General features: G+C 35.2%; 2 protein-coding genes and 2 long non-coding RNA genes across 9 annotated transcripts; 2 read left to right on the forward strand and 2 right to left on the reverse strand.

Annotated features, from left to right (window-relative positions):
- Positions 1-1282: 1282 nt before the first annotated feature.
- Positions 1283-15358, reverse strand: LOC135606160 (transcription factor MYB3R-1-like). 5 transcript variants are annotated; one of them, XM_065097001.1, is made up of 13 exons: positions 15207-15358; positions 14473-14703; positions 14195-14249; positions 12177-12234; positions 11209-11303; positions 10995-11098; positions 9618-9746; positions 6742-8599; positions 4832-5172; positions 3572-3686; positions 2794-3024; positions 2254-2340; positions 1283-1618 (listed from the first exon to the last, which is right to left on the reverse strand). In XM_065097001.1, exons 2-13 carry the CDS (start codon positions 14577-14579, stop codon positions 1475-1477), a joined length of 3324 nt encoding a protein of 1107 aa, XP_064953073.1. In that variant the 5' UTR covers positions 14580-14703; positions 15207-15358; the 3' UTR covers positions 1283-1474. The 5 variants fall into 5 exon arrangements, with proteins under 5 accessions (XP_064953073.1, XP_064953071.1, XP_064953075.1 ...); XM_065096999.1 differs by having other exon boundaries at positions 4832-5175; XM_065097003.1 differs by having other exon boundaries at positions 1283-1629; positions 4832-5175.
- Positions 15359-18335: 2977 nt separating this feature from the next.
- LOC135606163 (uncharacterized) lies at positions 18336-23525 on the forward strand. Of its 2 annotated transcripts, XR_010484706.1 has the most exons (4): positions 18336-18722; positions 22573-22887; positions 23006-23173; positions 23390-23525. It is a non-coding gene; the product is annotated as an uncharacterized LOC135606163 (long non-coding RNA). The 2 variants fall into 2 exon arrangements; XR_010484705.1 differs by having other exon boundaries at positions 22573-23173.
- LOC135606162 (uncharacterized) lies at positions 23175-24055 on the reverse strand. Its single transcript, XM_065097004.1, has 3 exons — positions 23906-24055; positions 23645-23826; positions 23175-23546 (listed from the first exon to the last, which is right to left on the reverse strand). Exons 1-3 carry the CDS (start codon positions 23946-23948, stop codon positions 23403-23405), a joined length of 369 nt encoding a protein of 122 aa, XP_064953076.1. The 5' UTR covers positions 23949-24055; the 3' UTR covers positions 23175-23402.
- LOC135606164 (uncharacterized) lies at positions 23765-24677 on the forward strand. The gene is made up of 2 exons (XR_010484707.1): positions 23765-23897; positions 24316-24677. It is a non-coding gene; the product is annotated as an uncharacterized LOC135606164 (long non-coding RNA).
- Positions 24678-25427: the final 750 nt, after the last annotated feature.

Here is a 25427-nt window from a genome sequence, read left to right on the forward strand (position 1 = left end):
GCTCAATTTATTTGTCTTCCCCTCCTTCGAATCTAGGCACCACTAACTCCCAATTAAGTTGATAGTTACACCTCTACAACCATAGTAGGAGCGACCCCATCATTGTCGATGGGTCGGTGACCACCACCCTCACCTCCTCTCCCCTATTCATTTGCAAGCTTCACAATTGTCATTGTAGTGCATGGTGAGACCCGTCGATGATGGCAAGGTTACTCTTGTCACAGTGAGTGGTAGAAATACAATTATTAGCTCAATGGAGAGTTAATGGTGTCGAGATTTTACGACGGGCAAGATGTATGAAGAGAACAAGGTGAGACAATGGGGTGGAAGTGAATCAGGACATGATGCCAGAGATGGATGAGGAATGAAGGTGGCCAGGTAAAAGCAACAATCGATGAGACAAAGATTGATGATAATTTTATCTTTTAAAAAATATAGAGATGTTTCGTGGGAATAAACCAAAAAGGAATACTCTATGCAAAAAATAAAAAACTTGAAACTTATTAAAAAATTTATTCATATTATATATATATATATATATATATATATATATATATATATATACATATATATATATATATATACATACATATATATATATATACATACATATATATATATATACATATATATATATATACATACATATACATACATACATACATACATACATACATACATATATACATACATATACATACATACATACATACATACATACATACATACATACATACATACATACATACATATATATATATATATATATATATATATATATATATATATATATATATATATATATATATATATATATGCCTAGCTTAGTACATGCTGTTAATTACATTCTAAGTCGTCATAACTAATTCCCTTAGACAATGTTGGAAGCCTCAAGAATTCACATCATAAAAACAAGACAAAGAATGCTCTTTCGATTTGGAATTTATTTATTTGGCAGTGCCAATTCATATGCACCATGATGATATCAGAATTATGTTTGGTAAAATGATGACAATAGTAAGAGAAGTTGCACTTTTCTTGTTCCAAAGCATTAACAGAAGTCTTTTCCTATGAACATAAACATAGCTTTTCATTATAAAGACTACCCAAAGAATTAGTTAAAATGTTTCAATAATGTCTTTTAATTATTTTCTCCGACCAACAAATTGGCAAGATTGATCATTCTGATATCATGCAGTATGACAGTAAGTTGCCAACAAAGGCACTGCAAAAAGGTAACTTGCACAATATATTTTGCATTGAACAGTTGAACATTGAGAAAATTTGTATTGGGTAGAAGAATAAGATAGTTATGCTGTCATGAATATGGCACATCTCCCATTCGTCTCTGTCCATGGCACTCTTCCCTACTATAGGAGGAGGCAAACAGCATACATTGTGTGTATTGTCATGAACTTAAAAGTACTGTTTCATTAGAAGCTGGCTCAAAATCATGAAAATTACAAGGATGGCTTCATGCTTGGAACTTAACAAAACCATTTTTGTAATGTAACATGGAGAGAGAAAGAGCAGCAGAACTATGTGAGTCAAATTGTCCATTGCAGAATAATGAGATTAAAATGCAGAATTCCGAGAGAGACATCATGAAGCTAATATCCTGCAAGAAAGCTAAAAAGGAGGCTCAGCCATTATTATTGAACTATTAAATCAAGGGATCTAAAGATCATCTAACTAAAGAATTCACTATGCTTGTTCAATGCTTCATTTGTTTACAAGTCCCCATAAAAGAAAGAATAAGATCACACATTATCATGGATTATAAATGCCTCCTTGGTAACTCTGCTATTTCTCCTAAGACATCAAGGAAAAAGCTAAGGTTGCACAAAAACAACTGAAGAGGATTTGCAGTTTGAAATGATGTCTGTTAAAAACACATATTTGCTGAGAAGAGAAATGCAAATTTGGAAAATATCTTATGCAACCCAGAAATATAAGCTTTATGGATCAGTTAAAAAACATGACACAATAGAGGATATTGTATTATATCTATAATAGATCAAATGTCATTCTTCAATAAAGCCCCAGTGCTGTCTTGTAATTGAAAATGGCCTGGCCGTTGAATTGATGACACCAAAAAGAAGAAAGGTGGGACAAAATAAATTAATAAAGCAATCTCTGCAAGGGGGCATTTACATATTAATATAGAGAGAAGGCAGATATTTTTTGCTTGATGCCCAAAAGCTTTTATCGGCAAACCTTCATAAGATATGAAGATGGACTTGAAAAGCTTACAGATGTCTCTGTACTGCCTGCTTTCACATTTTCTGATCTCTTGACAGGTGTGCCACATCCACTAAAATCAAGGATTCGGGCCTCAGCCTGCAGAATTGTTCAACATATTGATGTATCATAAACAATTGGAAAATATTTGCAATTTTTGAGAAACTTTAGCATGTATATTTGAATAGTTTTCAGGGAAGTTTAGTAGCCTTGTATACCAATGACAAAAAAGTGACGAAATGTACCGCATAATCACAATGCAAAAAAAGTTAATTGCTAAAAAGACCTTCATGTAAAATGCTTCAAGACATTTTCTTTTAATTCATTTAACTTTCAATTGATAAAATAGACATGGTTAAACAAATACAGGAATTTCCCTCCAAATAATCTGATGTCGAATCCAAGTTAGTGCCATAAAAGGATTTTATAAAGAAAGACATGACAATGTTGCATGAAAAGGAAACATGTGCAATAAGTATATTCAGGTAAAGCATCCAAATAAATGCAGACGTATAGTAAAAACCTTGTTTCAGAGATAAAAGAGACAAATACCATGATTTTTGATGGTACACACTGATTATCCAGCTCTTTGTCAGGTTCAACATTTTCTTCTGAGAATTTCTTCTTGTCAAATTTCGGTTCGTGTGGCATCTTGATAGGGTTTCCACTTCTCAGTATCTCTTGAGCCTCTGAAACTACAGCAGCAGTATGCTCACTTAACTGCTTCATCAACCCGATGGCATCATAGCTTCGATCACCAGGGCTCAAGAAATATCCTATATCCTGCAAAATTAGGTACGAGAAATAGGGTTAACTTTATGAACAATGATTAAAGAATTCTGAAAATTCCTTAACTGAAAAGAAAAAAGCTGCAAGTTCGAGATTAACAACATTAGACTCAAGGCCACAATAGGAAAATAGAAGTTGACCAACTGAACATGTTGCCTATGGCTGTTATCTAAATACAGAAAACATAACACTCAGGACATGCAATGCCACCTTAATATTCTTTTTCTCCTGTAAATTAGTAGTCAAGCTAACATTTCTCGCAAGAGCGCCCGATGTGAAGTTAAATTCAGTTTGCAACTAGTTTGTAAAACTCTTAACTAGCATTTCTTCGACATATCTTGCAGTGTAATGGAAAATATTTACCGAGTGCACAATATGCAACTTCTTGGTTCAATTAAAAGTGTCTAAAAACAAATTCCTTGTAGGCAAATCACAGTACACCTTCATCAGAAACAGTGAAACTGAATAGGCAAAAAATTGACGAAAAACAAAGCAGAAGCAGGATACACATGTATCTATCACTAAGATTGGTTTGTCTAACCTCAAACATATCAGTGCTGATTCTATTTCCTGGAAGGAGAGAGTTCATAAACCAAGGTGATTTCCATGCTGAAGGAGATTCAATTCCCCTTTTGATGCCAGGGGTATCATCAAAACTGTAAGGAGAAGGATATTGGAATTAGAGAAAATGTATCACAGCACAAATTATTCTCCATAATATAAGCAGAAAGCACTCATTATTGAATCCCAACTTCCACGGAATTACTCACTTTAAGCATATTTCTAACAAAATTGCATTTTATTTGTAAAAAGTTTGTCCAAAAAATACTCATTAGTATTACCATTAATATTGGAAACGAAAAATAAAATAAGTACATATGTGACTCAAATGATCAAACTAAAGTGTCATGATATATATTCCATTGAGAAAGTAATTGTTTAGGTATTAAAAAAGGGATCTAGCAATAAAATTAGACAATTTTATGAAAAATAAGATACCACAAAATTTGGAGTTCTAGCTCTTTTTTCATAATTGGAAGGGTAATTCCTCTCTTAAAGACTTTTTTATACATGCAAATTCCATGCTGTCAAATCAGGAATTGATATGCCTTGTTTGATGATCCACTAAAATATTATTGAATGGATATCTTAGTCAAAAGAACTTGATCGAATAAAAAGTCATCAGAAGAAATAATAATTGATGAGCATTAATATTAGATTAAATTGACAATTAAACATGAAATCTATTAATAAGAAACAATAGAACAATCATGGAAGAGGAAAATTTTCATTAGAAGAATAGCTATATACTAGAATCTCAAATAGGAGGGTGAGAGTCGGTGTGATAGTAAGTTGCTCCTTTTGCAACCTAGGTAATTAAGTTAGAGCCACATAAAAATTCCTATGAAAAAGGGGTTGCATTGACCCTTACCAGACCTCACATCCCTCAAGAGTCTTCTTGTGCATTGAACGGCCTTATCTTTTACTAGAATTTAAAACAGAAACAAAATTGTAGATTTACATTCAAAATGTACTAGACCTCGTTAGAAGCCATCTCATGTGTGTGATACAGCTAATCATAGAACTTAGGCAATGATGGAAACACCACTTAGATACTTAATGTTCACAATGCTAAAAACATGATGAGGAACATATGCAACCAAGTATGGAATAAATCTGCTTGATAACTCTCATTGTATGAAAGCCCGCAAGATACATATATATAATTCTAAAATCTATCGTACTGAAAAATTGAATGATCAAAAGCTAAAACAAGAATTTGTTTATCTAGTTTTCTTACATGTTCAAGTGTCCAATGTCCGCATCAATTGTTGAACTGCATTTTTCAAACATAAAAGGTGAAGGATGGATCAATGAAGCAGATTTTACTGATTTAGTGGACACTGAATGTAAGTTCTTATTTTCACTGGCAATAGGAGAAAAGAAGGCAGGGACATCAGGTAGAGATTCAACAGAATTTTCTATTTGGCCATTGTTCGATGCTTTCTCTGAGCTCCTTTGAGAGTGAACTTTCAATAATTTAGCACCAGTGCCTGGTGATGCATTCATAGAATGTCCTTTGCCATGTGGAGAAAAAAGTCCTTGGCCATTAGCATTGCGTTCAACTAGAATCCGAGATGCCTGCTGCATAAGAACCACAAGAGTAGAATGATTTTCTTATCAGAACTGGAAGTATAACAACATGAAACACACAAATTTATACTAAAATTCATAATTTGCAGCTGAAAAGAAACCAACTAATTCTGTTTCAGTTAAAACTCTAAAACATATATTATTCAATTATAAACGAATGTAATTAAGATTTAAGAATTTCCTCTAATGTCCCAATAGATCAGTAATGGAGCATAACAATGAATTGGACTGATACATAGGACTAGTCAGACCTCCAACAATTAACTTGGGCTTAAGCATGTCATGGCACATGGATAAGAACATTCTATACAAGTTATTAGGCTAGTAGGTTGACTGGACCTGGTCATGATAATTGGCATTGCAGTGGACCTATGACCACAGATACACAACATCAAAAACTAGATAGTGAAGGGCTAATAGTGACTGGTGCAAGGGGTGCATCATAGCATGGAACTGCTACCGTGAAGCAATTCTTACCAAGTCTTGCTTAGTAACAGTTAATTTGGATTGTGTGTGCTACACAATGGATTTTGATGAATGTATAACATCAGAGTAGAGAAGATCGTGATACCCCAAGGGTCCAGATTCAAATAAGCTAATGTACATAACTAGATAACTCTATTACTAATAAATGGGCTTAAGTTTTTTGGGCCACATAAAGCCTGCTCTATCCAAGACATTAGGCAACTAATGGATGTTGTCATGGCAGCTTACAATTTCAAACAATGAGAAACTTCATGGACTATCAAGTGATTTCAATGTCAATCCAAGGATGATGACATGTCATATGCCCATGAAAATGTGGAAGATCCTTAAAATATGAAAACACAATGAAGCATTGGAAGTATGTTATGGTGGCCTTCTCAACCAACATAAGACAGCCATACCAAATTTAAGGCAGTTACTTTAGACTAAAAGATTAAAAACTGATATTGAAAAAGAAAAAAAAATAGCAAAAAGAGATTAAAGCATTGGATAAAACATCAAACCTAAACGGAGACTTGCAAAAGATGTATTCATTTCTTAATCATATCAGATGTTGATTGATAGCTTCAATTCAAAAGCAAATAAACAGGCAGTGTTTACTATTGAACATAGAAGGAATCACAGAATAAAAAGTAGAAAAGTATAAGACAAGAAAATGAAATTTAGCAATTTAAAAACTACCAGTTTTAATAGATCTATAGAAGCACACTTATCTTAAATATTTATACTCCCGTATATGCCTAACATGTCTGTACTTTACAACCATTGACAAATGCCACTAAATTAAACTATACCGTATTCTTTTCTAGTTATCATGTGTCCCTAAAGAAGCTATTGTTCAAAAAGTACAAGATTGAGAACACCTTGAGTTTGAGCAAGCTTTTAGTGGAATCACATACATCGTACAGAGAAATTTTCTTCAAGGATATTTGGTTGAAGCAAGAATGAAAATATTTAAGTCATTATCATTGTAAGATCAATCAGCCACATGAACTACAAATCTTCGCTATGGTACATGGTTATCACATATAAGATGTACGGTAAAGATATAAATGATGAAATAACACTTACTCTCCGTCTTGAAGAACAGGCATCAGATTTGGCTGCTACACTAATGGTCACTGTAGATGATGTCATTTTATCAGATAAGTCAGTCGAGGACTTTACTTCCTTATTAATATTTCCATTTGTTGCACAACCAGAAGACTGACATAAATTTTCTTTGTCCTCATCCAAAAGAACAGGTTCCTTCTGCTGGTTGTCTGAAGAAGTAAAACCTCCCTCAGCATAACCTGATGAAATTTCATTCAACACAACTGCACCATTCAAGTTAACCATAGAAGAATTCTCAGTGTTACTTAAAGGTGATGAGTGTAATGACCCACAGGGCATCTCTATACCAGGTTTCTTGTCTATTCTCTGTTCCACCATAGGTGATGACAATTCACGTTGTCGTTTCTTCATAATGGATGGTGTACACATGAAACTTTTGGCAGCACTTTTTAACAGAGCATCAGGCGACTCATCATGAGAAGGTGAATCCCAGAGACTGTATGATTTAGAACAACTCACAGAGGACATCATCAATTGACGAATCCCTAGGGGACTATACGCCTGCTGAAGATCTACAGAAGGTATGAGATCACAGCTAACAAATGGAATCTCTAAGCTTGGGAAACGTGGAGGTTCATAGAATAGAGCTCCAGAATCCTGCAATTCTGCTGGCAAAGTTGGATTTCCATCTGATAATGTAATGTTGTGATTGGCATCAGGAGTACCCGAAACCATCATTTCTGTATGTGTATGCTTTGGAGTCCCAATTTCCTGCTCCTTATCCTCAAGAAGACAGACATTAGGTATACTGCTATCATTGGGACATAAAGAAGAGCAACTGGAATAAGCAAAGCCATCATAAGAACATGTAATGACCTCTGAATCATGAGCTCCAACAAAAATTTCTCTGGTTTCATGAGTAGAATTTCTCTGTAGCTTCTCATCACTTGGACAGAGATAAGATGGAGGTACCACAGCCATCAAATTGTTACAATAGGAAATTCCAGGAACAGCTGATGAACTGACAGGATATATTGGGTTTGAACATGAACCAAGACTTCCACCAGCTTCAGAACCAAAAGAGTTTTGGCAGTTTATACCAGAGAAATAATCCAAACTTACAATGTTTGAAGTATCAAATTCAATAGGATAATCTTGGATAGTTCCCTGATGAACATCTAACCCATAAAGGTTGTTGTTGCAGCCATCAGTTTCACATGCCAAAAGATTGTTCTGCTTCTCATATCTTGAATCATTGTTTAATATAAAAGTTGGGACTTTCAGGTCTAAAAATTTTGACCACAAAACAGATGCATTTTCATTATTTCTAGTACATAAGCTATAATGCTCCGACGCTTCTGTTAGCTCAAATGACTTCTGGGAAACTTCTAATGAAGAATCATTAGGCAACTCATCCAAAATCATCCGATCAGATACTTTTTCAGACATTTCCTCAGGTAGCAAGTTTGCAGATGTAGAAGCTTCACATTGTACTTCAGGAACAGCACGTGCAAATTCCTCCATAGAAGCATAATATTCATTAGTGCACATTGACAACTGAGAATCCTGAATCTCTTTTCTATTACTATCACCATCCAGCTTAATGTCATCATCCACTGAAACTGTATTTGGTAGTTCTCCATCAGATTGATACCAACCAACATTGGCTGTTGAAGCTTGGCTGCATTCTGATGAATCCTCAACTTCTAGCCTGTCCTTTAGACCATGATCATTGTTTTTTTGCATATTACCTACTTGGGTAGGACTTTCCACATTAGGCAGGCCTTTAAACTGTGAAAGTAGTCCTGATGCCAAATATGAATTTAATTTCTTCTTCACAGAGCTGTTCCAGTGGTTCTTTATTGCATTGTCCGTCCTGATGTTGCAAAGCACACAAATCTAGATCGTCATTTTGGCAAATGAAATTATAATAATTGTCACTTATCCTGAAACTGAACTAATTTTCAATTTAATGATGTAGAGATTAAAATGAGCTTAAGTGAGAATATAATAAAAGCAGAATCTCAGCATAATATACAGGTCAACAAGATAATATTCATATAAGTATATGAAATCACAAATTCTCAAGAAAAATTTACTTTCAAAAAAGTACATTGACATCTGTACAAGAAAGCAGGCATTGAACCGTGAATCTCCCAACACAGAAATAAACACTGTGGAACAATACCAGACAAGACAATCAATCGACATGTAATACCCTGATTAATCCCACATCAGAAGTGGCCACTACTAAGATTGACTTATAAGGGTATGATTGGTATACTACTATCAACTTCAGCTTAAGCATTTTGGCTATTGGTTTGAGCTCAATAAAGTCAACAGGCTAGTTATCACATCAGGTCGAGTCATGACAATTGGAATCATAGTTGACCTAGTATTGGAGCATGGTGAGAGCACTTAGATAGGAAAGGGCTACTCATGGATGGAGTCAAAAGACTCATCACGGTGTGGGGACGGTGTGGAGCCACCACTTGGCTACACCTCACATACACCATGCTAAGATTTAGTCTGGGCTATGACGAGCCTTGACAAGGACATCAAGCCCTTCAGTGGGGGAGTTTATAATTCAACCCGATTAGTCCCACATCAGAAGGGGATAAGACTAAGATTAACTTATAAGGGTCTCATAGGTGCACTACTATCAACTTTATCCTAGGCATTTTGGCTTGGCTAATGGATTGGGCTCAACGAAGTTAGCAAGCCAATCATCCCATCAAGTTGGCTTGTAACACGACATGCATCATCAGATAGAGAATAGTAACCATTCAAGTATCAAAAAGGTATGAAAGGCATGCGTAGCATCATCATGGAAGTAGAATCACTCAAAGACATTATGTTTATAAATCAAACAGTTAAGAGCATTCTAATCTCACCGGCCTGGTAAAAATTTTGTCAATTCTGCCCACTTATTTCCATAAATTTGATGAGCATGAATAAGCGCTATTTCCTCTTCTTGAGTCCAGGGCTCCTTGTTTATGGAAGGATTAAGATGATTATGCCACCTACAATACATTCTCTAAGAAGTCAGTAAGTTGTTAATCATGAATCATGAATTACCAAATCAAAGAAACATGATATCAAAAGAGAAAAAAATAATTGTAAAGAAACAAAAACAATAAAAAAAATATGCTACCTTCAATGAACACAGCAATATTACAATGCCATTATGGAATGAATAGTCACACTTAGGAACAATATATTCTTTAGAAAGTGTATATCTATGGTTTCAATATATTATTTATATCCATATCAAAAAAATGAATGGCCCCAAGCTAAAGATAAATGTGTTTGGTACTCCAAACCAGAAACTAGTCACAAGAATTATGCTAAAGAATCTCTCATGGGTATGAAATGTAGTATTCCATATTAATCAGAATGCAAATGAAAAGATCATGTTTTGTCGAGATCTTCTGAAGCTATGGCAGATAAATTACCAATAGAAGAACTTAGCATGTAAAAATTCTTAAACAGAAGAGAATTAACAAATCACTTCAAGCAACAAGCACAAGATTTTACATCTTTCACATGATGATATTATCTCTGAACTGGCATAGCAATTATATGTACTTACTAAGCCACATGATTACCCAAATGCCAACAATTCGTTGTTAGATTGTATGACATCAGTGAGCTAATTGAACCATTGAAGATCAATAATGGGTTCAAATGTGCTTATTCAAGACCAGCATAATAAAGAGCTTTTGCAAGCTATTCAGTAGTCTTGGAACAATTCATGAGGGGATACATTTCTAGCAGAATGTGTCAGAGTATCCAACCATACATCCTACAATGATCCTTGAGGTCCAGGATCTTGAACATCAAAACCTTTAAAATTGAACTCAATCTGTTCCATTGCTCTCTGATTTAGACAAGTATGCTGCAGAAATGGATTAGATTATCATAAAACTAAGAATAACTCCTCCAATGAAAATTAACATATCCTCTGAAACCTAATAATATGTTATTGCAACCTAATACTGACAATCCCTTTTTTACTGTGATTTTGTTTATTAAAAAATATGGCTTGGTATGCAAAAGAACCCAAATTCTGAAGTATTGTTGCATCCAGCTATTCAGATAGTATGGTGATCTTACAAATGTTAAAAAAATTCACCCTTCATTTGCTTCAAAGGATCTGGGAGTCATCAACTAAATTGTAATTTCATAAGCAAAACATAGATATCATGTTGTGATCTAAGTTGAGATAAATCTAAAATGGCATGCAAGTTGTAGTGGCTCTTACTGTTTACCTTTCCCTGCATTGCTTCCCTATGCGCCCAGGTAATGCTTGTGCAATAGTTGACCATTTTTTTGGTCCAAACTTCTTTACCATTTCAATTATGATTTCATCTTCCTATTGAAGAGAAAAACAGAAAATTATATTAATCAAATGCTGACACAGAACAAATTTTCAGGAAGAAGGCAAAAGATGTATTATTATCACAATATTTAACATAACCTCACCTCTTTTGACCATGGCCCTTTCACAAGCTCTGGATTTAAAACCTTTTGCCATCTATGTAGGCATTGAACATCAGTCCGATCTGGGAAACATTCAGCTGAAAATAAAGACAACATAAGAATTATGTACTTCACATAACATAATAAAAACAACAACAAAGCCATAAGTCCTAACTATTTTGGGTCAGCTATATAACATAATAACATATATTAATATTATAAAAAAGACAACGATGGCACTAGAACAAAAACAAGATTTAAATATGTCATTATTATTGCTATGATTTTTTTTCCTATTCCTAATTTACTATCAATAGTGTCCTACATAAAGCTCAATAGCTGAAAATAATCCAGGCAGATGATTTGGAATAATTGGGACCAAGAATTTAAATCTTGGTTTGATATTGATTTTGGCAACTAATCGGCTGGTATGGCACCAGCCTTATATATATTATATGTAACAATATTAACCTACATAGACCATTGGTCATACCAACTAATATCGATCGTTACATAAAGTTCAACCATTATATGAGGCCTCTACTGGGACATTATAGTTTCTTGTAATTATACTAAACTATTCATTAAAGAACTTGTATAATTGATGATGTGGATTGTGTTATGCTTTTCTTCACATATGACACTTATGATACTATTGTTTATCGATAACACGTGCATATTGGTTAATTATTTATTGACATATTACTCAATTTAAGCATTAATTTTTCAGATTCCTTTTTCTCTTTTGATCTATCAAGATAAAATCAAAAGAAGTGCAATGTCCATATACAGTGTTGATTGAGAATGATAAGAAGAGGAAACACGATATGGGCATTATTGGAAATCAAAAGTTTCATACTTTGATCACTAACAAACCCATGACAACATAAGATTTTATATGCATAAGGGAATATGAAACATTAAAAAAAACTCCAAAAGCAACTCAGTTTATGTGAGACTAAAATAAATACCTATTTTCTTCCAATTTTTTCCTTTAAAACGTTCAACAGCTTTGTACAATATGGCATCCTGCATGCATAGCCAATGTGATGCATGAATTGGCAAATCCAATAAAAAACATTTGTTATTAAGATACGTAAAGCAAAGTACCATGCCAAAATTTGCAAAAGAAAATGGCAACCAAAAGAGTTCTTGTCATATTCAGAGCATAAACTAAAATAAACAACCACATAATTAAATTCAAGACCGTTAATATGGAATATCAAACGATAAATTAGCAACACAAGGATAAAGTAGGGATAATCAAGGTTTAAAGCAAGGTTTTGAATACCGATCGAAACCAGCGTACCGAGCTATGCACGGTACAGTACGTTCCGGTATATATCGTCGGTATGCCCTTAAACCTTAAAAATACCTCCACCTATCACACCAGGGTGTACCGACCGATACACCTCGATAATGGTCGAAATCCAAGGTGGTACCGATGGGTATGCCTCGGTATCGGTCGGTACCACTCAAAACACCGGTACCGTCCGATAGAGGGTGGTCCGCATACCGGTATCTTCTCGGACCAGTACGTACCTCCCGTATCGTGCGGTACATATCGAAATTAAGAACCCTGGTTTAAAGTATCACTTGTATCCATCATTATGAACCAGAATTTACTAGTCCAACAGTCAATCACATAACAGACTAAAAAAAATTGCCTAATTCAAAGGATGTACTGCTCAATAAGCTCATTATGCCAAGCACTGAGTAGATTGATATTGGATGTTAAATTAGCAATAAGCCTACCATCAAGTTGTGTTATTTTTTTTGTTTATGACAACTGGCAACTCAATAGGCTCACTATATCAAGCACTAAGTAGATTGATACTAGATGTTAAATTAGCAACAAGCCTACCATCAAGTTGTGTTAATTTTTTTTATTTATGACAACTGGCATGCGATTGTCATTATTTTCTATATTCCTTCCTCTTTCTCTCATTATGTTTAACTCTCTCTCTCTCTCTCTCTCTCTTGTCCTTCACCTCCTCCCCGGTTGCATTGCAGCTACCTCTTCTTGCTGCATCACCACCATCTCCTCCTCCTCTTACCCTTCCCCGCCTCCTCTGCTTCTTGCTTCACCTCTTCCACCTTCTCTCGTCTTCACTCTCTTTCACCAATGAGTAAGGGTACATGCTAATTTATGGTATGCCCATCCGTATACTAGTATCACAGTAGTCTGTCCGAGGACTGTTATCAGTACCAAAAAAGAGAATCAAAACCTCGGGTGAAATACTCAATCTATGATTTGGAAATGATTAATATCTTCAACAAAGGAATGTTAGTAATGCAAGAAAGACATACATACAGCATCAAACTAGTGAATGAGTGCATCATTTCTCAAAGCTATTGTCCTAAGAATCATTCTGGTATACTTATCAAGAGCAAGCAAGGGAAACAGAAAAAAATAAATAAATATCAAATATTACAAGTTATCCAGTAGATAGATATACAAGAAGTAAAGGAAACATTAAAAGTCACTATGAACATGCTTCAACTAGTTCCATCCATCAGGTCTTAATTACAGTCACTATAGTATTTCTATTAGACATTTACAGTCATCCGAATCTGCTGTCAAAATGATCAGAGGTAATGCACACAGAAAATATGAATTGAACAATTGGGAAGCGACAATTTATGACGAGGACAACCAGGGCATAATAAGACCAATTTTAGAGTCAATCAATCCTCAATCGGGCAAGATAAAAAGGAGCTTAGGCATAAATAACATCCATTATGATTGGAAAGCAGCCTATCATAAGCTTCACATACAAGTATATCCATAGCATCTTTCACTTCAACCTAGTTTCATGTCTCAAGGAAAGCAGTCTAGCATTCCCCTTACATCAAAACATTGAGTCATAGTGCAAAATTGCAGAAAAATCCTTCTTGCTTATCACATTTAGAACACTCAGCAGGTTAATAACCTTGTATTACAAAAGCAACATATCTGACTTATTGATTATCTACATCTGAATCTTACCTCCTCAGCTGTCCACTGTCCTTTGGTTGACCGCCGTGTTGGGCCGGTGGTTCTCCTACAATAAATTAAAAAGTTACATGTCAGATATGTTTCACCGAGCTTTAACTGAGAAAAGTCATCTTTCAGCATTGATCAAATCTTAAGAACTTCAAAAAGAACTCTAACTGTAAACCAAACTTGATGCCTAAAATATTTTTATTCGAGCATAATTTGTCAAATGCCATTAGAATAAAGAAAAGAACGAAAATCATAGGAGCAGCAAACTTTTCAGCAGGTACCCATTTAAGGATCTTTGCTTCTGAATCTCTTGGCCAATCCCTTCATGAGCAGCGTTGGAAGAAGAAGCTTCACCTTTGACAGAATTCTTTCCTTTGTCACTTGCCATTCTTTTGACCCACGACTGATATTGTCGTTCCAAGACAAGTCAACAACCAGCATACAAATTCGAAGCCATCATTAAGCAACCAAGATGCCAGAAACAGATTCCACTAGCAAAGAAACACCATAGACTGCAGAATCAAAAGTATTCAAGGGATAAATAAACCACATAAACATTGCTGTACAGAATAAAGAGTAAGTTACCAATGTTAGAAGAGTAACTCCCAAATCATCATTTGGTAGATGATGTAAAGAACAAGTTCATCAATTTAGGGAAATTTCCGAAAATGATTTTTCAAATTGAGAAAGATCTCAGATTGGCGAGCTGAGCTAACGAAATAAAAGCAAAAGAAACCCAACTTCCCAAGAAAAGGAAGCAAGCGGCCTACAAAAGGCCCATTCATCAAGAACCCGCAACCCTCTCTTTGCTTCTCAACCTCTCCGATTCAAACCACACAAACGGATCGCAAACCCACCAATTCCCACGAAGACGAAAGTTTCCACAACCTCCATCAAGCAAACGATCATAGCCACACCGAGCGCGAGCCCGAGCTGAAACCCTAATCGGGGACGGTCCCCCTCCCAAACGAAACCAGAATCAAACTGGGGAAAACAGAGCCAATAATTAATTCACCTCTCCGATGGAACAGACACGATCTGAAGCCGGCGCCTCGGCAAATCGAAATGACGCCGGGGGCCGAGATCTCCACCAGCTTCCCCCTCCTTCAGATCGCGAATGAGCGAGTGAGGGGAGAGATTTGTTTTATTCCATCTCCGGGGTCCTTTTCTTGGTTCTTTTTAGGTCCAATCTTTCGAGTGTGGGGGCGGTTTCGAACCCTACGTTTAAACCTCGAGACAGCTTCGGGCGATCGTCCGGACGAGGAACCGCGTCGCGGAAGTCGACACGAGATCCGTGCCGTTCGCTTCGAGGGCCCACTCGTTCCGCTTCCTCATTTTGAATCCCAACGGTTGTCCACCGGGCATAGCCGGTCAAATGGCAGGTGGGCCACCGGACCCACGCGGGAGCCGCTCGCGCGAGGAAGGTACCACGTCGGGTAAGTGAAAAAGAGGTAAGAAATGTATCACGGGTCACGCATTGACTTCAGACGCCTGCCGTCCGATGATTGCTGGGATCGGCAAGTGGACGGCTACGGTTGAGTGTATGCATCACACGGATATTAATGTGCCCAAAAAAGATACCGCTGTAGTGATTGGTATTAAATGATGGTTAGCAATTAGCATACTCCGGTAGGAGTTAAGACACATACGTTTTATTTTTGTGAAAAATACAATTATGGAAGCAAATCCAATGGAATTCATCATAGTTAACGATAAGCATCCAACAAAAATAACATGGAAAATCGCAATCTGATTCAATACATAAATGTGAAATTGAAGTTGATTAATGGTGCATAATTGGTGTTGAGGGGCAATTATTTGATGGAGACTGTTTGGATTTTAGACATCAATGCAATCACATCTAGTACATGGCATTCCGCTAAGTGGAGGTCAGATCAAAGTTCGATGTTTTGAAATAATAAAATATTATTTTTATATATTACATTCTTGACTCTTTTTATTGGTTATGCATAATTTACTAAAATTTATATATCAGTAAATCATTAAAATTAGTTGTTCATTGATCATCATCTCCACCTATTTTCCAACCCCTAAAATAGATATTTCATCTTAAAATCTTATAGTGAGCATAAATCGAACACACGATAATTAGACAATTAATATTAAAATCTTACGGTGAGCATGGATCGAAACCTTTAGATCTTCTGCCGCTGTCCCAACTAAACTATCCCCATTTAATGATAAGGATAAATAAAATGTGGTGAGCCTAGTTCGAACACATGACCTTTAAATCTTCAGTTTGATAATTTCTCAACTAAGCTATCAAAGTTAGATAAACATTATGTTAAAAGCAAGCAGCTTGAACTTTGTGTGTCGATTCTCCCTTATCCCAAAATATTTGATATATTAAATTTCTATATTTTTTTATTTAAAAAATACCTTAATGATTGGAGATAAATAGAATTTTATTCTGGCTTTGTTTGCTTTATTGAGTTTGATTAGAATTATGAGTCAGAATAGAAGTGGAATATTACATTTTTTTTATATATGTTGTAACTTATGTTATAGAGATATATGGTCGTAAAAATAAACTATGGTTTTAATGGTTTCTCTATATTTATTAAATATAAATTATTTAATGATTTTAAAAATGAATGTAATATTGTCGATGAGTCCCGTATCGAAAGTGATACGATTAAAATCGACTTATAAAAATATAATAGATATTTTATTATTAACTTTAGCTTAAATATTTTAACTAATAATTTAAGTTTAATAAAAGTTAATACACCGATTAATCTATTAAACTGTAAAATATTGGTGGCATCCACACCACGGGCCAATAAAACATTCATTAAATTATTTGGCAGCAGATCTGAAACCACAACTAATGGTCCAACTAATGGTGCTATTTATAGTGGTATTATCTCAATATAGGGAAATAGATACTTGATTGGTCAACAGTCAACATCCATGAGACAATGTGAATCTATGCCTCCCAAACTATTTTATCAATATTTATTTTTATTAAAATCCATTCTTTTCTTCTTATTGTTCTTATCATTTTAATTTATTGAACCAGTTTTATCCATTAAATTTGTCCCTAACGTTTGAAATCAACCCAAAAGAAAAACAAAAAAATAGTGAATTCAAATAGAGATAAAAAATATAGTATTTTGGGCTAATTACATATATTATATCTTTAGCTTTATGATACTTACATGGTACATTGCATTTCAAAATGAGTTATCTAGGTCTATTTACCATCAATAGTTTTATTAACATAAATACGAAAATAATGGATAAAAAGATAATTTTAATTTTTCGATTGACGGTCGCTCTATATATGCATTGGCGTCGATGTCGATCGAATGACGTTGCGCGACAACTATATCAGCGTCAACACAATGGTGATGGTCGTCGCAACATCTATGATGAAAATGGTTGCTACCTTGCCACTGATCCATCAAACAGATCCCTCGACCCGAAGCTAAGGTCGCTATAACTTATATTACTCTCCCACCCTCATCTCTCCGATGACTGTCACATCAATTATGGTACGGGCATGAAAAAGAGAGATGTAGGATTTGTCGGGGGAATTCTATTCATTATGATTGTCATCGATTGAGAATGAAAGCTTCAAAAGGCAGGTAGGCAAGCGATTGTAAGCTCTCAACAAATGTATTCAATAACGGTAGAAAATTTTGGATCTTAGAATTCGATGTTGAGTACGTCCTCGTACTCATTGTTAATGTAGTTATCGAGCAGCCCTCACCTCTCGTTGCCAATCTCCTCATCCACAACAGTTATCAGTGATCCTCAGTAATGTCGTCATCTGCCACCTCGACATTGTCCGTCACCATCGACGTCTATCAAAAATTATCTTTTTATCTTTTATTTTTATATTTTGATTAATATTATGAGATAATTGATTCTAGATATTTTATTTTTATAATTATAGAAATATTAAGGTAACTTTCGAATGTGGTGAGAGCTAGTTATCTTTTTAAATCAAAATAACTTGTTAAAGCTAACTACGGGTAATATGCAATTTTGCCCCAGCATTTTTTAAAGCAAATTAAAATATTTAAAATAAGGGACGGCTAAAAGAAGAAATGAGAGAAAATAAAATAAAACGAAGGCTATTTTCCGCTCATTTCATTTCATCCGGGCTTCCGTCCGTTGCTCGCTCGCCCATTGACACGACACTCTTGGCGGCGGCATCGGCCGCGGATGGAGTCGTCGAGCGTCCTCGAGGAGGAGCTCTCCCGCCGGTACAAACTCTCCCCCCTCAAGGAGTCATCGCCAGAACGACGACATGATTTCCTCCTATCTACCGCCTCCGCCACGCGGCGGTCCCCAGGCTCGAGATCTTCGCCTCCTTAATTCAGCGTCGGGCACGACAAGGTCAACCCTGCCAAGTCCCGGAAGCGGCAAATCCGGGTCACCGTCATCACCGGCGTCCTCACCGCGGACCTGGGTAACCTTGCCATCGGTCTCTCCATTGCCGTCCTGCACCTCCACGAGGCCGACCACTACATCCGGATGGGATTTCAAACTCGCCACCAGGGTCAGACGCTGCTGCTGCTGCTCCTATTTCATTCGTTCCATAATAATTAGATTTGGAAGGTGCCTTTTTTCCTCGCGGGTTTCGTGAATTTTCAGAAATGGTTTGCTTTTGTTATACCTTGCCATCGCATAGGATATTACTGCAAAGACTTATTGGTTTAATTAGGGTAATGATTCATAACAATTTTCAAATGTTAATTGATATTTGATAATTTTTTTAAAATCATATTTAATTAGTATTTACAGGATATTAATATTTTTTTAATTTTCGAAATTACCTTATAACTTTATCTAAAATTATAAGATTATCAAAATGATTTATATATTCTATAAGGTGAAATTTTATTTATTTGTTTATTTATTTATAAAGATTATTTTATATTTATTTACTTATTTGCATCATACAAATTTTTTTATAAGATTACATACATTCATTTAATTAATTAGTTAAAATAAAAATATGCATTTATTTTTGAATAAATATTAAAAATATTAGAAGGGTAAATTTATCAAACATATTCAATGGATGTTTGAAATACAATCTTACCAAACAAAATTTACATCAATGCACATTTAAAATGTAATTTTTATCTATTCTTTACCAAGCACTCAAGGCATTCCATAATTGTAAATTCACTCGAATTCCTTTCTTCAACTACATATTAAAAATACAAATGTGTTCCCAAACTAAATCTAATTTTGTTTTGCTCCTCTTCTTGTTCTTTCGGTTCATGACATGTTTGATTGAATGGAATTACGTGCTTGCTTTCTGACATTTCTTGTAAAACAATAGTTAGAACATGAGATGACATAAGACTAGTTATATATGTGTTCTTGTTCCTAGTTGTAAACGGCTGCTACACAGACCATCAGTGACAATATGCATGACCATCAGTGCACATGATGCGATCATCTTGCCTATGCATGTTTTTTATTTTTAACAAAATATATTCATGAAGACAGAATTAGATTTCAGGACCTTGCTATCAACTATCAAAGCTTTTACCAATTAAGCTACCTAACATCCTCGTATGTCTATCATTTTCTTGAAGGAAAAAAAGTTTTGTTATGTGACACTATCCCTTGTCTTTGATGAGAGTGCATGCATCACTTTCCCCTTGCCGGAGCTCAAGGTTCGATCCCCATCATGCATAAGTCATGGATTGTCCCTATCGTGATGGTGGATAACTAGGATGACCTTGTGGACCTCGTGGTCAATTTTGTAGGATCCTGTGCCGTTGCTGTCTGAATGAAGTTTACCTAAATCTATGGCTGAAACAAAGCTGTTTTATAAGTATAAAATTTCTTGGAAATTGCAGTTCTTGTGCATATTTTATGCTGTGTTTTAGAGATGGAAGAATTTATCAGCATTAAATCATATTAGATGATGTGTTTACCATCATGCAACCTGTGGATATGTCTGAACCACATCCAAGGGTCATCTAAAACCATAACATATAAGCCAACACTCCATATTCTCATATGATCTTTGGCTCTTTTGCAATTTATTTTTCTTCTTCCTCGCTTCTTCAGGTTGTCTGTGGACTGAGAACATTGGAATCAGGTTCAAATGATCAAGTAGTTAAAGCATTTTAGTTTTGTTTTTTGCCTAACTAAATTCATTGATAGTTTATTCACACCGCTTAGTGATACTAACATATGGACATTCACATCTGGGCATTTCCTAATTTTAGAGTAAACATGCTGAAAAAAGTGCTATTGATTAAAGGGCTAATAGTCAAACTCTTCAATCAAGTTCAAGCGCTTTGAATCAAATTGGGTTTCACTTTCATCCATTCTGGTTATTTTAAGTTTGGTTGTGTATTGATATATGAAGTATTTACTTTGAATCTATCAGATGTAGTTTTAAATTTCTGATATCTAATGCAGAGTCATAACTGTGTCTCATGTTCTACACAAAGATGATTAAATGTTTTGGTCAGTCTACGGTAGTTTCATGGCATGGACAGTTCTTTTAATATAACATACATATTACCTATATGTCTCCGCAATCTGTGTAAGTATATATGTATACACAACTTTCTGAACCTTCAAGTCCCTGGATCTGTTTAGACGTTAGTCGATCCTTTTGAGTGGAAATGCAGCAGCTGAGTCTGTGCTAGGGTTGAGATCATGTTATCCAAACATGAAACAATTATTACAAACCCCCATTTGCTTTTAGGCATTTATGACCATGCATGTTTATGGTGTATATCATAAGAGTTGTGTTTTCTACTTGGGACTTTTCATACATCCTTTTCATCTCATTGACATGGTGAATGTTGTTATTTTTTACTGTCAATCTATTTAAATTGGTCAATTTTTATTAAGACAAGTGTTGCAATAATTAAGGGGTATGAAACATTATATAACATGAGGAGTTATCAATTTGAACAATATTGTTCTACAAATAAGTATCCTCATCAAATTTCTTTCATTGGATTAAAAATTACAAGCTTATATAACATGCAATTTCATCCAAATTTTATAACTTGTACATGAAATTAAAAACTCTATGAGGTCCTCGTTGAAGGATTCATCTCAAAAAGGAGTTTGCTTGTTGGAGGACTCGTACCTAAGAACTATCATTATAGCCCTAACTTCAGGAATCCAATTTGTAGAAATATCTTTGACTCATGAGATGGTGACATGGATGAAGTTTTTCAAAGATGGTCGTAACTCTTAAGAATCCAAGTAATTCTATCTGATTCCAAGTGGGGATCATCATAACATAAAATGGAAATCAAGATTGTTAAGTTACTTAGAATAATTCAAGTTAAATGAAACTTACTCCATGTGGTTGTCGATGACTCCAACTTGTCAATGACACTGTGTATAGTCAAAAAGTTTGTGAAATTTTGATAAATTATAAAACCATTATTTAAACTAAACAAAAAAATCATAAGAAAGTTCAAAAATTAATATAATACTGTTAAGTGTCTGATCTTACTAGCCAGAATAATATATTCATTTGTTAAGTATCTGATCTTTGTTAAAAACCACAAAACTAAGATTCTGTGTTTCTTCCTTCTTAAAATAATTGTGCCTTGTATCACTGACTTGGTTTGGCACTACAGGTTGTCACACTAACAAACAATTTTTCTTTTAAGTCTGCATCAGATGTTGCCAAAACATTCATCAAATCTATAAATAGATACCCATGTAGACCTTGGCCTTTCTCTTCTTGAATATACACTCCATCCTGTTTGGTCCGTGGATAAGATCTTTGTTTCTTGCAAACAGCACCAAGGAGTTCCTCCATTTTTGTGCCTATTTAGATTCTACTCTTTGCTCCCCAGAATGTGGTTATTCCTAACATGGTCCTCTCTTTCCCTCCTCATTTTTTCTTATCTGTCATATTCTTTTGTTTACTAGTTTTTCCTTGCTCAGTATTTTGAACATTGTGGGACAAATGATCTATATTCCGTTTTCATATAGAAAGTTAAAAGCACATATTATTCTCCATCCCCTCTATGCAAATTGTTAATTGCATTGTTTGTCCTCTACCATTCTATTTTCGCTGATATTGGTTAGTTGAATTAGGATATGTGAAAAGAAAAAGTAAAATATATGTGAAAAGAAAAAGTAAAATATACGTGAAAAGTAGATATGCCTGGGAATGAAGCCTAGTTCAAAGTTTTAAAAATCATAACTTTGAGTTCCTCTTCTCCTTCCAAAGTTTTTAAATTGACGTCGTCTTTGATATATGTGACCTGAAATTGGGAAGAGAAAAGGTATTAGAAGTTTCTGCTTGTATAATGAGTTATCATTTTTCTTAAACATTTCAAGAAACTTCTGTCTTTATTGTAAGAAGTTGACTTCATACTATGATATCTGTTTGCTGTTGGCAGGGGTAAAATAGTTTACTGTAAGAAGTATTTGGTTGCCTATAAGCTGCTACTCAAGAACAGAGAAACTGATACCAATTACAAGAACTACTCTTAGAAGCAGTTTCTTCTGTTAAGACTTCCATCCGACTGTACAGAATCCTCTAATGAGTCACCCAACAATGGACTTCCGGTGAATTATTGGATTTCTGTTGTCTCCATTGAACTATCTAGGCATGACCTTCATCTTGCGGAATGATACCTTTCTAAGCTTATGGAGGTCACCTAACCAGCTGATGATCTGTTTTTAAGATCATTGCCGCGTGAAACTTCAGTTCTGTAAGCTCATAACTTGTATAGATTCGCAAATGGTTGCTTCCTTTAATGCCAAAGAAGGAATTCAGAAACATTCATGAATTACCTAATAAAAATAATAGTTTGTATAATTTCTTTGCAGGAAATTCTGCTGCAAGTCCACAACTTATTGAAATAAAGATCACCAGTGATGCAACTTTTTGCCAATGTCTCTGAAGTTATAAACTAAGACAAGCAGAATTGGAGGGTCATGACATTTGATGTTGAGATCCAGCACTGATATATCTGCACACATAGGCTTTCTCAAAAGGTAAGAAAAAAGTTTCTCATTTCGTTCCCTCACATTATAATGCAGAGAAAGCAAAGTAGAACTTTGATCTGAAACCTAAGTATGAAGTATATCACTATATTGTTCAATATCTGTTCTCATATTCAGCCACATTTCAGTGGGTCACAGAATTACCTCTTTTCATCTTCAGCTCTTGGGAGCTACCATCATAACAAGCCCAACAGCTGTTTTGTGCAGGTGGTTGGGTTGGCTAAGCAGCAGCTCCTTTGAAGATGAGAAAGTTGAGTGTCTCCAGGCAGAAGTAGATGAAGGTGCCCTTTGTGTGGGTGAAGAAGCACCCAAAGTTGGAACCCACCACACATTGCCATCCAGGCCCATACCTCAGATCAAATTCCTGGAACATCAACACGCACAAGAAAAGAAGGGGATGACAGAAGGTCCAACCATGGAGGAATTGGAAAATTGATGTGGAAAGGAGAGAGGGGAAATTACCTTCTTGATGTGGGTAGCTATGCTTTTGCAGTCAAGGACATCAAAGAGGTCGAGAGCTTCACTAGCACAGGACATGGCTTGCAGCTGCATCTTCACTGGCATGTCTGTGTCCTGGATCATTGCCTTCCCCTCCAGCATTCTGCCTTCTCTCCCCAAATCCAGTGCTGATCCAATTGAGAAATCTGCTCCTATTTCACTGGATTAATACCTGCATGCTGTGGAAGACCGAAGGATTTAGAAGGATAACGCAAAGGTACATACATGCACACTGTCCCCTACTCTTATCTCTGATCTCTGACATCATAATATCCAGCCTTTTTTCCCTCTATTTAACTGTGGACTTGTGGGAGAACGCACACACACACACACACGCACTCTTTCTCTCTCTCTCTCTCTCTCTCTCTCTCTCTCTCTCTCTCAATCAATCCTTTCCACATGGCAGAATGTTTTTGTTGTTTGGGAGGGGTGGGGAGATAAATATGAGGCAAAAATCTTATCACTTCTCTCCATGTCAAAGATAATCTTGTTAATTGCAACCACTGCCATGCAATCACAAAGGCATGGAGAATTCCTGAGAGAAAAAAAAAAGATTAATAATATCTTTTTCTTTCTGAGGAAAATTCACACCAAACTATACAAAATATTTGAACTTATCCTCTCGGTGTTTACAGCTCCTCTTTGGTTGCCAGTGGCGTGCATGGCGATCACCTCCTTCCTGCTGATGGTGACTTGTATTGTCATGGCATATAGATTGATGAACAAACACTTTTGAGGGTACACAATGACATGGTTGGTATTGTCTTATATGCAGATGTGTTAATTCATCTGAAACAGTATACTAATTAATATGATTGATATATAGATTTGATCAAAGAAAAGAGAGAGAGAGAGAGAGAGAGAGAGAGAGAGAGAGAGAGAATTGGTTTTGACCACTAGATTATTAGAAAAAAAAAGTCATGGAGATTTTACATATTTATATGTCACTCCATCTGCAATTTTACATAAATTTAAGGATAAGAGGGGTATGATTCAATGGTTTGGGCCGTATAAATGCATCTCTATCTGCAATTATGAAGTATGTATCCAGGAATCATTTAATGTTATGATTGGGCGCAATGATTGCACGTTGACAAAGAGGGCTGGTGGCAGATCATTATCTTATTATATTCTCCTCGGTTTCGATAAGCTTTTGTGTAATTAATTGGGTGTTATTTTCCTTAATTTTACGTGCCAACCATATTATTTGTTTGTGGATGCTTTTGTAGATATTATTATTATCTAACTTTGATGTGTCAACATTAATCTTATTTCAGAGTGCTTCAAGCTTCGAATCTACATATGAGATATGAGTAATCGTAGATATTAAATATTTTTATTTTTATAATTTTAAAAATTATATTGAGATTTTTATACTTATGAAAATGAAACATTTAATCTTATTTCTTCTCACGTCGTCGACTTTGTTAACAGAAATATCGTAAGGTTTATTATTGAGCATATGTTGACTTTGTCTTACGTTGGTTTATCACTGAGTACTTATGGTATTTTCGTTAATAGAGTCGACGACGTGAGAAAAATCGAGATTAAGTATTTTACTTTCGTAAGTATATGAATCCTAATATGATTTTAAAAAATATAAAAAATAAGATATTAAGGATAATTAATTACAGGAGATAATATATAATTAGTTTGTAATTATACTCTCTTGTTTACTTATAATTTCTCTGAAAATTGGGTGCTTGGCTACTGAATCAATAAGCATTTGAAGGTATAGCTCTACTGC

Source organism: Musa acuminata, chromosome BXJ2-2 (genome assembly GCF_036884655.1).
Source record: "Musa acuminata AAA Group cultivar baxijiao chromosome BXJ2-2, Cavendish_Baxijiao_AAA, whole genome shotgun sequence".
NCBI lineage: Eukaryota > Viridiplantae > Streptophyta > Magnoliopsida > Zingiberales > Musaceae > Musa > Musa acuminata.